The 13,099-nt window shown below is 41.0% G+C and overlaps 1 protein-coding gene across 1 annotated transcript in view; it reads left to right on the top strand.

Annotated features, from left to right (window-relative positions):
- Positions 1–13,099, top strand: part of ACIN1 (apoptotic chromatin condensation inducer 1) — a 33,109-nt gene that overhangs the window by 7,874 nt on the left and 12,136 nt on the right. The window contains exons 5-7 of the mRNA XM_036114776.2: positions 4,574–4,659; positions 5,936–7,207; positions 8,385–8,500. Coding sequence (XP_035970669.1) covers positions 4,574–4,659; positions 5,936–7,207; positions 8,385–8,500 — 1,474 coding nt within the window. The remainder of the gene's footprint in view (positions 1–4,573; positions 4,660–5,935; positions 7,208–8,384; positions 8,501–13,099) is intronic.

Raw genomic sequence — 13,099 nt, 5'->3', positions numbered from 1 at the left:
CCGCTGAGCAGGGAGCCACGTGTGGGACTCAATCCCAGAACTCCAGGATTGTGACCTGAGCCGAAGGCAGTTGCTTAACCAACTGAGCCACCCAGGCGCCCCTACCCTTGCTTTTCAATGCCTGAAATATATTTCTTCACTTGCATTGGCTCCACCCTTTGCTAAAGGTGCTCAGTTTCTACACATCACATATTATTAACATCTGTTTTAAGACATTTAATGTGGCCATGTTCCCATAATAGAAGATGTCACCTTTCCCAGAAATTTGTCTGCATCACATCAGTTCCTTACAGGGATCTAGAAAGTGATTCTTCATTTCTTCTTGTTTTTTCTTCTTTATATTTTGTGTTGCTTAGAAGTTCCTGTTTTATGTCTGAAGGTCCCCTCCAGTTATCATTTTTTTTGCAAAACATTCATGACCAAAACTTTCTGAATAGCCCACATCTCTTTGATGACTTAAGTGCTTCCAGAGAAGTAATCATCTAGAATCCTATCACTGCAATTTTACAGCATCAAAACAACCATGATCCAATAGAATAGCATTCAGCTTTCAGTAGGTGGAGAAAGAGGCTATTTGCTTGTACATACCTAATTTTAAAATCACAGCTCTAGAACTCTTTGACTTAACACATTTATCTCTGACCGACTTCATAAAACATGTCTTTTTCCCACCGCTTAAAATCACATTTATTTATTCAGAGCGTATAGGTGCTTATGGAGAGCTTGTTATTCACCACAAAGCACCTTTAGTATGGCTTTAAATATGTGCATATAACTCCTGTTTTTAAATTAAAAAGAAAACAAAGAGAATGTTTCTTAGAACTTGCAGTGATAGGTAGGGATGCCTGGGTGGCTAATTGGGTTAGGCATCTGCCTTCTTAAGCATCTGCCTTCGGCTGAGGTCATGATCCCAGGGTCCTGAGATGGTGCCCCACATTGGGCTCCCTGCTCAGCAGGGAGCTTGCTTCTCCCTCTCCCTCTGTGTGCTGCTCCCCCTGCTTGTGAGCGCATGTGCGCATGGATGCGCGCGCGCTCTCTCTGTCAAATAAATAAATAAACGAACTTGCAATGATAAAAGCCAGTACTTGAGATGACTAGCCTATGAATTTTAGCTGTTCATAGGATTTGAAGAGTATATTTTTTTCCAGAGAATAGGATTTTTTTTATCCTTTTAAAAATATTTATTTTGTTACTACAAAAAGTAGTATGTATTTATTAAAGAAAATTTGGAAAAACTAGGAAAAAAAAAAAACCAAGTTTTTAAATCATCCATAGTCTCACAAAATAAAAAAAAAAACCTCAGTTGATACTTGGCTGTATAATTTTCCTCATCTTTTCTTTGTCTATGTAAAGTTTAAAATATCTACAATATTCAGATCATTATTGTCCCTCTAACCTAGTTAACCTCTTTTTTTTTTTTTTTTTTTTTAAGATTTTATTTATTTATTTGACAGAGACACAGCAAGAGAGGGAACACAAGCAGGGGGAGTGGGAGAGGGAGAAGCAGGCTCCCCGCAGAGCAGGGAGCCCGATGTGGGACTCGATCCCAGGACCCTGGGATCATGACCTGAGCCGAAGGCAGTCGCTTAACCAACTGAGCCACCCAGGCGCCCATCTTTTTCTGTTTTTTTTTTTTTTTTTTAAAGAGAGAGAGTACGCAAGGGGACAGGGAGGCGCAGAGGGAGAGGGAGAGAGAGAATCTTAAGCAGGCTCCACACCCATTGTAGGAGCCCAACAAGGGACTCGATCTCACACTCCTGAGATCATGATCTGAGCCGAAATCAAGAATCCAGTGCTTAACCAACTGAGCCACCCAGGCACCCCTTCTTTTTTATTTTTATTTATTTATTTTTTAATTCTTAAGCATCTGGATGATTTTAAGACATTTTTAAAAAAATTTTTATAAAAATGTCCAACATGGGGTTTGAACTCCCAACCCTAAGATCTAGAGTCACATGTTCTACCAACTGAGGCAGCCAGGCACCCCCCTAGACATTTTTTTAGAGCAGTTTTAGGTTCATAGAATTGAGAGGAAGGTACAGAGATTTCCTGTATGCCTTCTATTCCCACACATACATAGCCTCTCCCATTATCAGCATTCCCCCATCATTGTGGTACAGTTTTTAAAATTGAAGAACCTACATTGACAAGTCATAATTACCCAAGATCCATAGTTTACCTTAGTGTTCACTCTTGAGTTGTACATTTTATGGGTTTGGACAGGTGTATAATATGTACCCATCATTCCAGTATCATACAGAGTATTTTCAGTGTTGTAAAAATCCTCTCTGCTCTGTCTGTTTGCCCCTCCCCCCAACCTCTACCTTTTTTTTTCTTTTTTGTTAAACTACAAAAATTGCTTATTTTATTTTATTTATTTATTTATTTTTTTAAAGATTTTTTTATTTATTTGACAGAGAGAGAGCGAGAGCAGGAACACAAGCAGGGGGAGTGGGAGAGGGAGAAGCAGGCTTCCCGCTGAGCAGGGAGCCCGATGTGGGACAAAAATTGCTTATTTTAAACTCGTAGAGGAGTTTTATCTAAAATTAATGGAAAACAATTTTCTTTCAGTTTTACTCATTTTGTAAAAAACCTATTCCAGGTTATTTAATTATGAAATTATTATTCATACTACAATCACCACATTATTTATTAATTTCTTACAGATTATTCCTCAGTGTTTGGTAGAGAATCTGGCCTGTTACTATATATCCTAACCATAGATCCTGTACACACACCCATAATGCAAGTCTTTATTCAATAACCCAGATATGAAATGGTATATATTCAGAGATCCTGTGAGTAAAGTGATCATGGAGTAAAGTTTTACAAAATATGTGCAGTCTTTTAGTTCATTTTATGTTTTTTAGTTACAGAAGCAAAGACTAATTCATTTTAGATTGTTGGGATATAGAAATAAGACTTTGGGTTAGAGCTTACACCATCTGTTTTATTTGTGCCAGTTTAGTGTAGGACATGGTTTTGTGGATCATTTGAGCCTTTTGTACTATATTAAAATTGAGCCCAATCTAACTGAGTTAAGTATCTGGAATATACTCATCTTGAGGCTGTTTTCTAAACTGATTCTCATCAATACTTGCATTGCTGTTTTGTGTAATTTTTTTTTTTTTTTAAGATTTTATTTATTTAATTGACAGAGACACAGCGAGAGAGGGAACACAAGCAGGGGGAGTGGGAGAGGGAGAAGCAGGCCTCCCGCCAAGCAGGGAGCCCGATGCGGGGCTCTATCCCGGGACCCTGGGATCATGACCCGAGCCGAAGGCAGACACTTAACAACTGAGCCACCTAGGCTCCCCTATTTTGTGTAGTATTTTAATACTGGTAGGAAACTTAGAAATCTTTCAGTCCATCGCTGCCTTTTTCTTGGTCAAGACATTTAGACCCAAATTGGTTGGTGTTTTTTGTTTTTGTTTTTTTTAGAGAGTGAGTGAGAGCACTTGCAGGAGAGTGGGGAGGGGCAGAGGAAGGAGAGAGAGAATCTCACGCAGGCTCCACGCTCAGTGCAGAGCCCAATGCGGGGCTCAATCTCATGACCCTGAGATCATGACCTGAGCCAAAATCAAGTCGGACGCTTAACCGACTGAGCCACCAAGGTGCCCCAAGACCAAATTGTTTAAGTGGTTTATGCACAGTTGCCTTCCTTCATGGAATGTGAATGAAATTTTTTTTCCAGTTTTACATGGAGTTATTATTTGAAACGACCTAGTTTGGTTGTTTGCAAGCTTTCTTAAACTTATTTTTCCTTTCAAAAAGAAATCTTACCTTGAGCTCTTTATATAAAAACATAATTAAGGGGGCCCATTTCTGAAGCCCTGTCCAGTGGCTTGAAGTAATTTCTAGGAACTTTAGGGCCTAAAAATAATTCATTTAAGTACTTATTTCATGAGATTGTCATTTCGCAAACTGGTTTGTTAATCATCATATTTTGTTCAAAACTACTAGTGGTAGCAGTAGGCAATCCAGAAAAATGGTAACAAAACATTTTATAGAAATAAGAGGCACTTTGTACATCCCTGCAAGACAGTTTGAAGCCCCTGGTAGTTACGAAGCACCAGGTGGTAATTTTATAGTTATTTGAGTTATTCATAATATGTGAATTGGCTTTGAGATATTGAAAATATTCCAGACATGCACGGCAGGAATTATTAATAAGACCCCTAGAATTTTATTTTTATTTATTTATTTTTAAGATTTATTTCTTTATTCTTGAGAGAGAGCAAGCGAGCGAGCACATGGGAGCAGGGGGAGGGGCAGAGGGAGAGAGAGAAAATCCTCAAGCAGACTCCCCACTGAGTGCGGATCCCAACGCAGGGTTCAGTCCCAGGACCCTGAGATCGTGACCTGAGCCAAAGCCAGGAGTCAGACGCTTAACCAGCTGAGCCACCCAGGCGCCCCCCCCCCCCACTTTAGAACTTTATATAATTTTTTGCGTAGAAGTTAAATTAATATAGATATGTATTGACCAGCTAATATGCTATGATTGAATTTTAGAAAGCATCCTTGAATGAATGTTTATGCCATGAATCTGACTTGATTTTCTTTCATTTGATAGGAAAAAGCTCTATTTCTGAAGAGAAAGGTGAATCTGATGATGATAAACCAAGGAAAGGAGAAAGACGATCATCCAGGGTCAGACAGGTAACTCAAACATCTCTTAAAGCATTTATCACTTCTTTGGATACTGCTTTGGATATCTCCTCCTTCTCTTCCTCCTAAGACTTTTTCAGAGTTTGTGTCTCTTTAGATTTCTGTAGTCCTCTTCTTTTTCCTCTTTTTCATCTTTATCTCATTTATGGGAGTTTGGGGGGGTGGATTCTGTTTGTTTTCCTTTTTTTTTTCAAAAGCACTCATTAGCATTTAATGAACCTCCCTCCATGTGGCTTCAAGCTACCAGGACACAGCACCGCCCAACCCCCTTCATCTTCTCATCAGCTCTTGTACTGAAAAATTTGGCCTTCACGATGACAGGCTGTTTGGGGAGCTTTCCCTTTCCTGAAACTTTGTAGTAGCCTGAGTGCACCACGTCAGGAATAGGAGCAGCTCCGGTCTTGTTTGTGGCAGCATTTACCCGTGTCTGCTCACTGACTGAGGTCCGCAGTTTGTCAAGGTTGACAGATGGGCAGCAGCTCTGGTTCCTCTTTAAGTGCTCATGCCTCATACTAACGTTTCCAAAGTAACCTGGGTGATATTTGTCGAAGTTGACCCTGTGATGATGCGTGTCTCCAGCATTACCCTGGCCTCCTCTGGCTTCCAGTGCTTGCTGATGCGGCTGTGGCTCAGGTGGCCCGAAGTTTCCGGTTCTTCCTTCCTGGATGGCATGTGGGCAGCCCAGATGAAAGAGCTGTTTTTTGTTTTCTAATTAGGTCTGCTCAGATTTCTAAGCAAATAAATATAAATTAAAACTTAATTATGAAAGTTAACAGGCTGGTCTATATTCCTAAAGTACATTATTAAAAAAGATACAGTTATTCAATTAAAACTTTAAAGTCATATGATACAGTGGTAAGTGAGCCAGAGCACAAAAGTTTATCTGTGTTATGATTATGACTATGGAAAAGAAATGATGAGGAAAAAGTTAAATATACCAAAATGATAAAAATAATTACATTAAGTGATGATAGGTCAGTTCCCCCACCCCCTTGCCACTTTCTAGATGTTCAGTTTGTATTTATTTTTAAAGCTTGAAACTAAAAAGTGAACTAGCAGCGGTTTCATTCATGTATTCCATTTGTAGTCTATTTTGATCCCCTTAAGAGCTTGATAGACCATGCTTGTTTACTGCCACACTTGTGTGTGTGGATGCAAGCTTGTATCATTGAGTTTCTCTTTCTTATGTGTATCTCCTGAGATACTTTTTCTCCTCTGTTGATAGTGAGCAAATATACTTGGATCCACTGTATATCTTTTCTTTCAGGCAAGAGCAGCTAAACTCTCTGAGTGTAGCCAGGTGGCTGAGGAGGAAGAGGAGCAAGAAACACCTTCCAGAAATCTGAGGGTCAGAGCAGATCGAAATTTGAAAACGGAGGAGGAAGAAGAGGAGGAGGAAGAAGAGGAAGAAGAGGAGGAAGAGGAAGAGGAAGATGAAGGACAAAAATCTAGGGATGCACCAGTCATGAAACAACTTGAGGAAGCAGAAGAGGGGGAAGAGATGCCCAGAGCAAAACCAGAGGAGGTGATAGATGAGAGACCCCAAACCATAAGATCCCAGGAACAGGAGGGGTTAGAGAGAGGAGGAAGAGTCACAAGGTCCCAGGAAGAAGCCAGAAGAAGTCTTATGGCCAGACATCAGCAGGAGAAAGAAATGAAAACAGTTTCTTCCCTTGAGGAAGAAGAAAAGGAAATAAAATCTTCACAAGGCTTGGAGGAAAAATCAAAGTCCCCTTCCCCTCCTCGACTGACTGAAGATCTGGAGAAGGCCCCTCTTGTGCTACAACCAGAGCAAAATGCCAGTGAGGAGGAAACTCCCCCACCTTTACTTACCAAGGAAGCATCTTCTCCACCCCCTAATGCACAGCTCCAGGGTGAAGAAGAAATAGAGCCCATGGAAGGCCCAGCTCCCCCTGTCCTCACTCAGCTATCTCCTCCTAATACAGATGCTGAGGCCAGGGAGCTATTAATATCTCAGCATACTGTCCAGTTGGTGGGAGGCCTGTCTCCTTTGTCAAGTCCTGCAAACACCAAAGCAGAATCTCTAGCAGAGAAAGTGCCAGAGGAGAGTGTCCTGCCCCTAGTTCAGAAAAGCACACTAACTGAATGCTCACCCCAGAAGGGTCTTGAAACTGAGTCAGAAAAATCTGCTCAACCACTCCCTCTTAAAATCGAGGAATTAGCACCGGCCAAAGGGATCACTGAGGAATCTCTGAAACAGCTGTCTTTGGAACAGAAGGAAGGTAGAAGGGCTTCTCATACCCTTCTCCCAAGCCACAGATTAAAACAGTCAGCTGACTCCTCCTCAAGCCGGTCGTCCTCTTCATCCTCCAGTTCTAGATCAAGATCTCGCTCTCCTGACAGCTCAGGCTCTCAGTCTCACTCATCTCCAAAATCCAAGCAGAGAGATGTATCTCGGGCACGTACTCACACCAACCCTCGTGGTAGATCCGAGATGGGCTCCCGATCCACATCAGAGTCCAGGTCACGTTCCCGTTCCCGTTCCCGTTCTCGTTCAGCTTCAAGCAACAGCAGAAAAGTAAGTGTGGGAGAATCCTGGGTGCGTTGATGTTTTGTTTGTATTCCAGTGTTTTTCAACCCCAGGAGAACTATTATAATTTCTGGCAGGAATGGGAAAAGCTTCCTTTACTCCCCAGGTCAGTGATTATTTTCCCATCATTTCTGAGTCTAATTTTTAATTCATTAATCCCTAAATGGAGTCCTTTTTCATTTTTTTGAGTCCCTTTGATTCCAAAGTTGAATCATGGGTACATTTTCAGTAGACTATAAACTTGAAGATACGGACATGCCTTTTTACATGTGTATCTTAGTATCCTAGCACCTACTTGGGACTTAATAAATAATTTGCTGAATACTCTAGGAAGTCAAGGAGATCACGAACTCAAAGAGGAATAAACATAGGGAGAGAAGGGTCCAAAGTATTAAACTGAGTCTGCGGAAGTTGGAAAACTCAGTGGCGTACTGAATATATACCAAATAAAATAATTTGCCTTATGTGCTTCATTTCTTCAGTCTCTGAGCCCTGGAGTCTCCAGGGACAGCAGCACCAGCTACACTGAAACCAAAGATCCCTCTTCTGGTCAGGAGGTTGCTACTCCACCAGTGCCACAACTGCAGGTCCTTGAGCCAAAGGAGAGGACTTCCACCTCATCCTCTGTCCGAGTGAGGCATTTGAGCCAACCTGAGCCAGCTGAAAAGCATGTGACCCAGAGGTTACAACCTGAGCGGGTAGGCTATTATGCCCCCTCCCTAGAAGGAGATGGAGGATTAGGCATGATTTTCCCTTTTGTCTTAGCTAGTCTGGATAAGGTTCAGTAGAAATCTAGATGGTTGGGGATACCTGTAAGATTCCACTCCGTTCCAGCTCCCTGGTTCATGAAAGCTCTATGGGAGGCTAGGCATCAGGTTTCTCATCTCCAGGGCTCCCAGGGTCACTTGCACAGAATGTCTCCTTTTTTTCTGCCCCAAAGGAAGCCTTTTCTCAGTTCTCTCAAAAAAGAATTCTAATAAAATGATTGTTGGCATAGAAATTCTTTAAGCAGCATTCCATTCCACTTTCTAAATGAAAATAAAGATCTATAGGGCTAAGTGTGGAGCTGCCACTGCCTTTTATTACCAGCTCCAGGTTTAAAGAAGAGGAACCAAGCAGATTTAAGTACGTTGCTATGGGTGTTTTGCTATGTTTGTCCTGACAGGGGAGCCCAAAGAAGTGTGAAGCTGAAGAGGCAGAGCCACCAGCTGCCACACAGCCCCAGACCTCAGAGACCCAGACCGCTCACCTATCAGAATCAGAAAGGATTCATCACACTGTGTAAGTAATCTATCTCAACTGGGGTATAACAAGGGACTGGGAGTGTGGAATAGTTCTTTGCTCCCTGGGGTTCTTTGACTAAGCAGTCCTAGTTTCCTTTTAAAACGTAAAGGCAGAGCTTTATCTGGACAAAGGCTAGGCCTCAGTTGTTATGTTGAGAGCTGCCACCGGAATTCTTAAGGTACTCTGAAAAGTGGTGGTTAGAGCATAAGGAAACCCATATCTGAGATCATCTGACCAAAATAGTTCCTTTAAGGAGCAGGTAGCAGAGGCTTTGGTTTCCAAACTCAAGGCAGTGTAAGGAGTTGACTCAGAGCATCTTAACTCAGTGTTTAACTCACGTTTACCAGCTACATCTGAGCCTGGGAACACAGTTTAATAAAGGGGATATCAAGAGTCTACCAAGAAAGTCACAGGAGGGTGTTGTTTTTGAGTTTCTGTTGTTTTCCTTAGTTATTAGCTGTCTTTTTATTAAGCACAATCTATCTTAGTTAGTTCTTACTGGATACAATATAGCAAAATATGAAGCATATATCAATCAGAAGTTTGTTTTTGGGCCCCTAAGACCCTTGGATTGATTTTTACCATTTACTTAATTAATGTCAGTTTTTATTCCTTATATTTAGTTCTAGAAAAATACAGGTAAGAACAGGTATATCATTCGTTCGTTATTCTGCACTAGGTACTATATGTTAAAAAGCCGTTGAACCCAAATTCCTGGCTTTAGAGTCCCATGGAAAATGAAAAGCAAAACATTGTGGAAATAAGATTGCTTAGCTTTTAGACATCAAGAATCCTATACTGCTTTAGTGAACATCCAGTGTAGACAGTTGGCCTAAAGTTGTTCTATGTTGGTTTTTATGTCATTTTTAACACTAATACTACCAGTATGATTTTTCCCCTTTATGCAAAAGTCTAATTTACACACTTCTGAGAGCTTCAGACTATCTTACCTCTGATTTTGGAGGGTGGTGGGCAGGTGACATGATTTATTATCTCATTTCCTTACGATTTTAATACTAGTTTTGTACTCCTTACTATCTATATAGCTTTTGTCTTGGGAATATACCCTTGCTACTGTCTTTTCTAATGGTCTTGCCTCTGCTGCCATCTTGTGGCCATTACTTTTTTGGTTTGAAAGTCAAAAGTTCACTCTACTTCCTTTGAAAAGTTTTGTTTTTCCCTTTTGGGGTGGGTACATTATCCTTTGGAGAGGGTTTTTCTTCTAGGACCATAAAGTGAAAACCCAGCGGATTCTGGAAGGTGTTCAGGATTCCCCAGCTACACCATCGATGAGGAAATGGGGTGACACCTTCCCTTCCATATCCATCAACCAGAGATAATACCTGCCCTCCCCTACCCCATCCCATGGGGGTACAGCATGTCCTTTGTATAATGGCAGCTTTAAAGTAGGTGTTGACAGCCTGCTAGTAATTGGGCCTGAGGAACTGCCTCCTATACCCCTTGTGAAGCAAGTAATTTTCTGAAAAGGTTTTGCTTTGCCCTAAAACTTCAGTTGGTCTTTGAGATCCTGGCAACAAAATGGCACTTGATGCTGTATTGAAACATCCGTATTTCTGGACTTTAGCATGCAAGTCCAGGGCAAATGAAGCTTAGAGTCCTGTACAGAGTTTTTCTCCCCATGTAAAGGTGCCCTTGATCTTCCATTTTATGACTGAGGTAATCTAGTCACATTGATTCCAAGAAGGTGACAGGCAAGTGGCACCTTGGGCAAATACTGAGACTGTCCATTGTTGCGTAGGCAAGCTTTAGTGAAGCAGCCTATAGGTGAGAAATGCAATCTGAGCTCAGGAGTAGCTCACACACATCCCCTTTACCCATTTTCCCTCTGCCTGTCTTCCAGATGGTCTATTCAGCAGCCTAATAAAAAGACGTGCCCAAGGGCTTAAACTCATAGGCTATTCTGGCATTGGATTTGGTAAATGAATCTTTGAGAGGTTTACCTACATTTGTGGAAGCCCTACTGCATCTGATTCACAACAGTCCTAGTCTTTCACCACTCTAGAGTCCTAGTTTTCAGCCTGGTGACCTCTGGAGCCCCTGGCCAATTTTAAAAGTGGGATCAGCAGTGCTAAATGGAAAAGACTATTTGTGGCTTAACCTTGGTTTTCCTGTCTCAACAAAAGACAGAGTTAGGGCCTGTTGATTCAGTAAAGTGTTTAAAAAAAAAAAAAAAAAAGACTTCAAGGACCTGTCAGCACCTGGAAGAGATTGCCTAACTTTTTCTGTGCTTTGTTAAATCCATTCTGATTCTGATTGTGCCCTGAGGAATTCTTAATTTATGAGGTAAGGTATCTTGTCATTGCTTGGAGCAGGAATTTGTGAGCCCTCAGTCCTATTTCAATTGAGCCATGTTCCAAAATCCAATCTTCTGCCTGCTATGGATATAACAAAAGTGTCTTCATACAGCAGAAAATAATGCTACTGTTTTTACGTTAAAAAAAAAAAATAGGGGGAAAAAAAGAACTTTTGTGTGAGTAACTGTATTATCCAGCAGTAGTTAATTCAAACCTGAATTTTTCTAAATACAACTTTGCTGAGTACACAACCCTTGCAGGCAATAGCAGCTTTGGGCTTTTGGCTTATTATGTTTATTTGTCCTTTTGCCTGAGTACGAGGAAGAAAATAGTCCTTTAAGCCAGTATGACAATGTAATGGTTATTCTCCAGGGAATCTACAGTACCAGTATGCCAAATAATGCATAATTTTTAAAAGTAGAATCTACGAACATACCCCCAAAATCATATCATCCTTGGTTATCTTGAAACCAAGATTGAAACCGGTATTCTATATTTAAGTCTCACTGCTTGAGAATAGTCACATCCCACTATTTCATATCAGGTCCTCAGCTCCTCATGAATTTTCTACAGTAACTAAAATTCAAACAAACACGCCTGTAGAAATTTCCTTTTCTGTTAGTTTCTCTGAATCTTATTTAGATATGAATTACAATGTGATGTTGTTAGTCTCCAAGTAGTTCTGTCCTTTCCTTCTGGGCTGCAAATGCTTTGTGTGCTGTTCAATTATGGATAGAGCTCTCCTACCCCCAAACCCCCATGCAATTTCACAGATTTTTCAAAGATATCAGAAATATTTGTGCAAGAACTTAAATGTGGAAAGGGAGATGTCTAGATGCCTTTTGTTTAAAAAGGACTACAAAGAAAAGCTGCATGGGCCTCTGACAAGTAGCTAACAAGGCTTTGGGACCGGTCCTGCAAATAGATTTGAGTCCCTTGTGGGGGCAGTTTCAAGGATTCCTCATTTTCTTATGAAAATAAAGTCTTAGGAATCTTGGATCCCACAGAATTGTTTGTGGGGAAATAGATGGCACGAACTCACTGTGTCTTAAGAAGGCCAAGGATAACGTCGTAAAATTCTTATTCTTGAAAAAATGAGAAAGAATTTCCAGTGAAAGAAAAATTCTTCCTCCAAGGAAGCTACTTCTGGAGAGGCATATTGGCAGCTGAAACTATTTTAGGACAATTGATGGATAGGGAACATTTATTTGAGGATGTTGGAAGGTAACATTCTTTGTGAGGTAACATTCTCTGTGGGAGTTCCATCTAAAATAATGTTTAAGAAGAAAACCTTGGGGTGCTTTCTGGCTCAGTTGGTAGAGCATGCGACTCTTGATCTCGGGGTCATGAGTTCAAACCCCACATTGGCATAGAGCTTACTTGAAGAAGAAGAAGAAGAAAACATTTAGTTCAGCAAGCAATTATTAAAGTGTCCACTTGGTATATACACAATGACAGCCTAATTCAGAAATATTTACTGAGCATTTCTTTGTGTTAGGCCCTGGGCTAGGGATTAAGGAATGTAGTCCCTGACCTTGAGGAATCCTGCAAGGTGGAGGTGAGGGGCAAGTCAACCAGCGGTTATTATACAGAATGATGAGGTCCTTGCTGAAAACCTGTCAAACCAACTACCGAATGCCTTCGCATCAGAGAAAGTGCAGTCTACTCTTTGAGAAAACTCAGGAAAAGCTCCATAGGTGGTATCAAATGAGATAATGGCCTATTAAATGTACATGATTTTATGCATATTCTTACCTTGACTTGGAGTATTGTCCAAGCCAGACTCTTAAGGGCAAAGCCTTATCACACTGTCCATGAGATAGGTATCATTGTGATCCCCGCTTTACAGATAAAGTAAGAGATACGCAGGATCAGAGACTCGCCCAGTGTCACAGAACTTGTATGGGAGCACAGTCGGGCTGTGATTGGGCCCTAGCCAGTTTGACTGTAGAGCTCTCAGTCTTACTGAACAGATAGGGACCACTAAGTGAAAGGGAACTTTTAGAGTAATGTGTAAACATGACCACTTTAACATGTAGTTGGCATGTATCAGATTTTTAGCAGTGGGGAGGAAAATTTATTCCTGGCTGAAAGCTCTGGTATTACAAATGAGATAATACCAAGCTTTTGATTAAATACCTTACTGTTAAACCTCTGCTGCCACTAGGATGCAAAAGGATCACCTTTGCAGTCAACAAAGGAGTCGTTTTTGAGCATCTACTGAGTGCTTTTTTTGAACGATTAGAGTCAGCTTCTTATTTCACATTTAGTCTGGTGAAGA

The sequence above is a fragment of the Halichoerus grypus genome, chromosome 8 (assembly GCF_964656455.1).
Source record: "Halichoerus grypus chromosome 8, mHalGry1.hap1.1, whole genome shotgun sequence".
NCBI lineage: Eukaryota > Metazoa > Chordata > Mammalia > Carnivora > Phocidae > Halichoerus > Halichoerus grypus.
The sequence above is the reverse complement of the archived record's forward strand: the minus strand, read 5'-3'. Positions and strand labels throughout refer to the sequence as shown.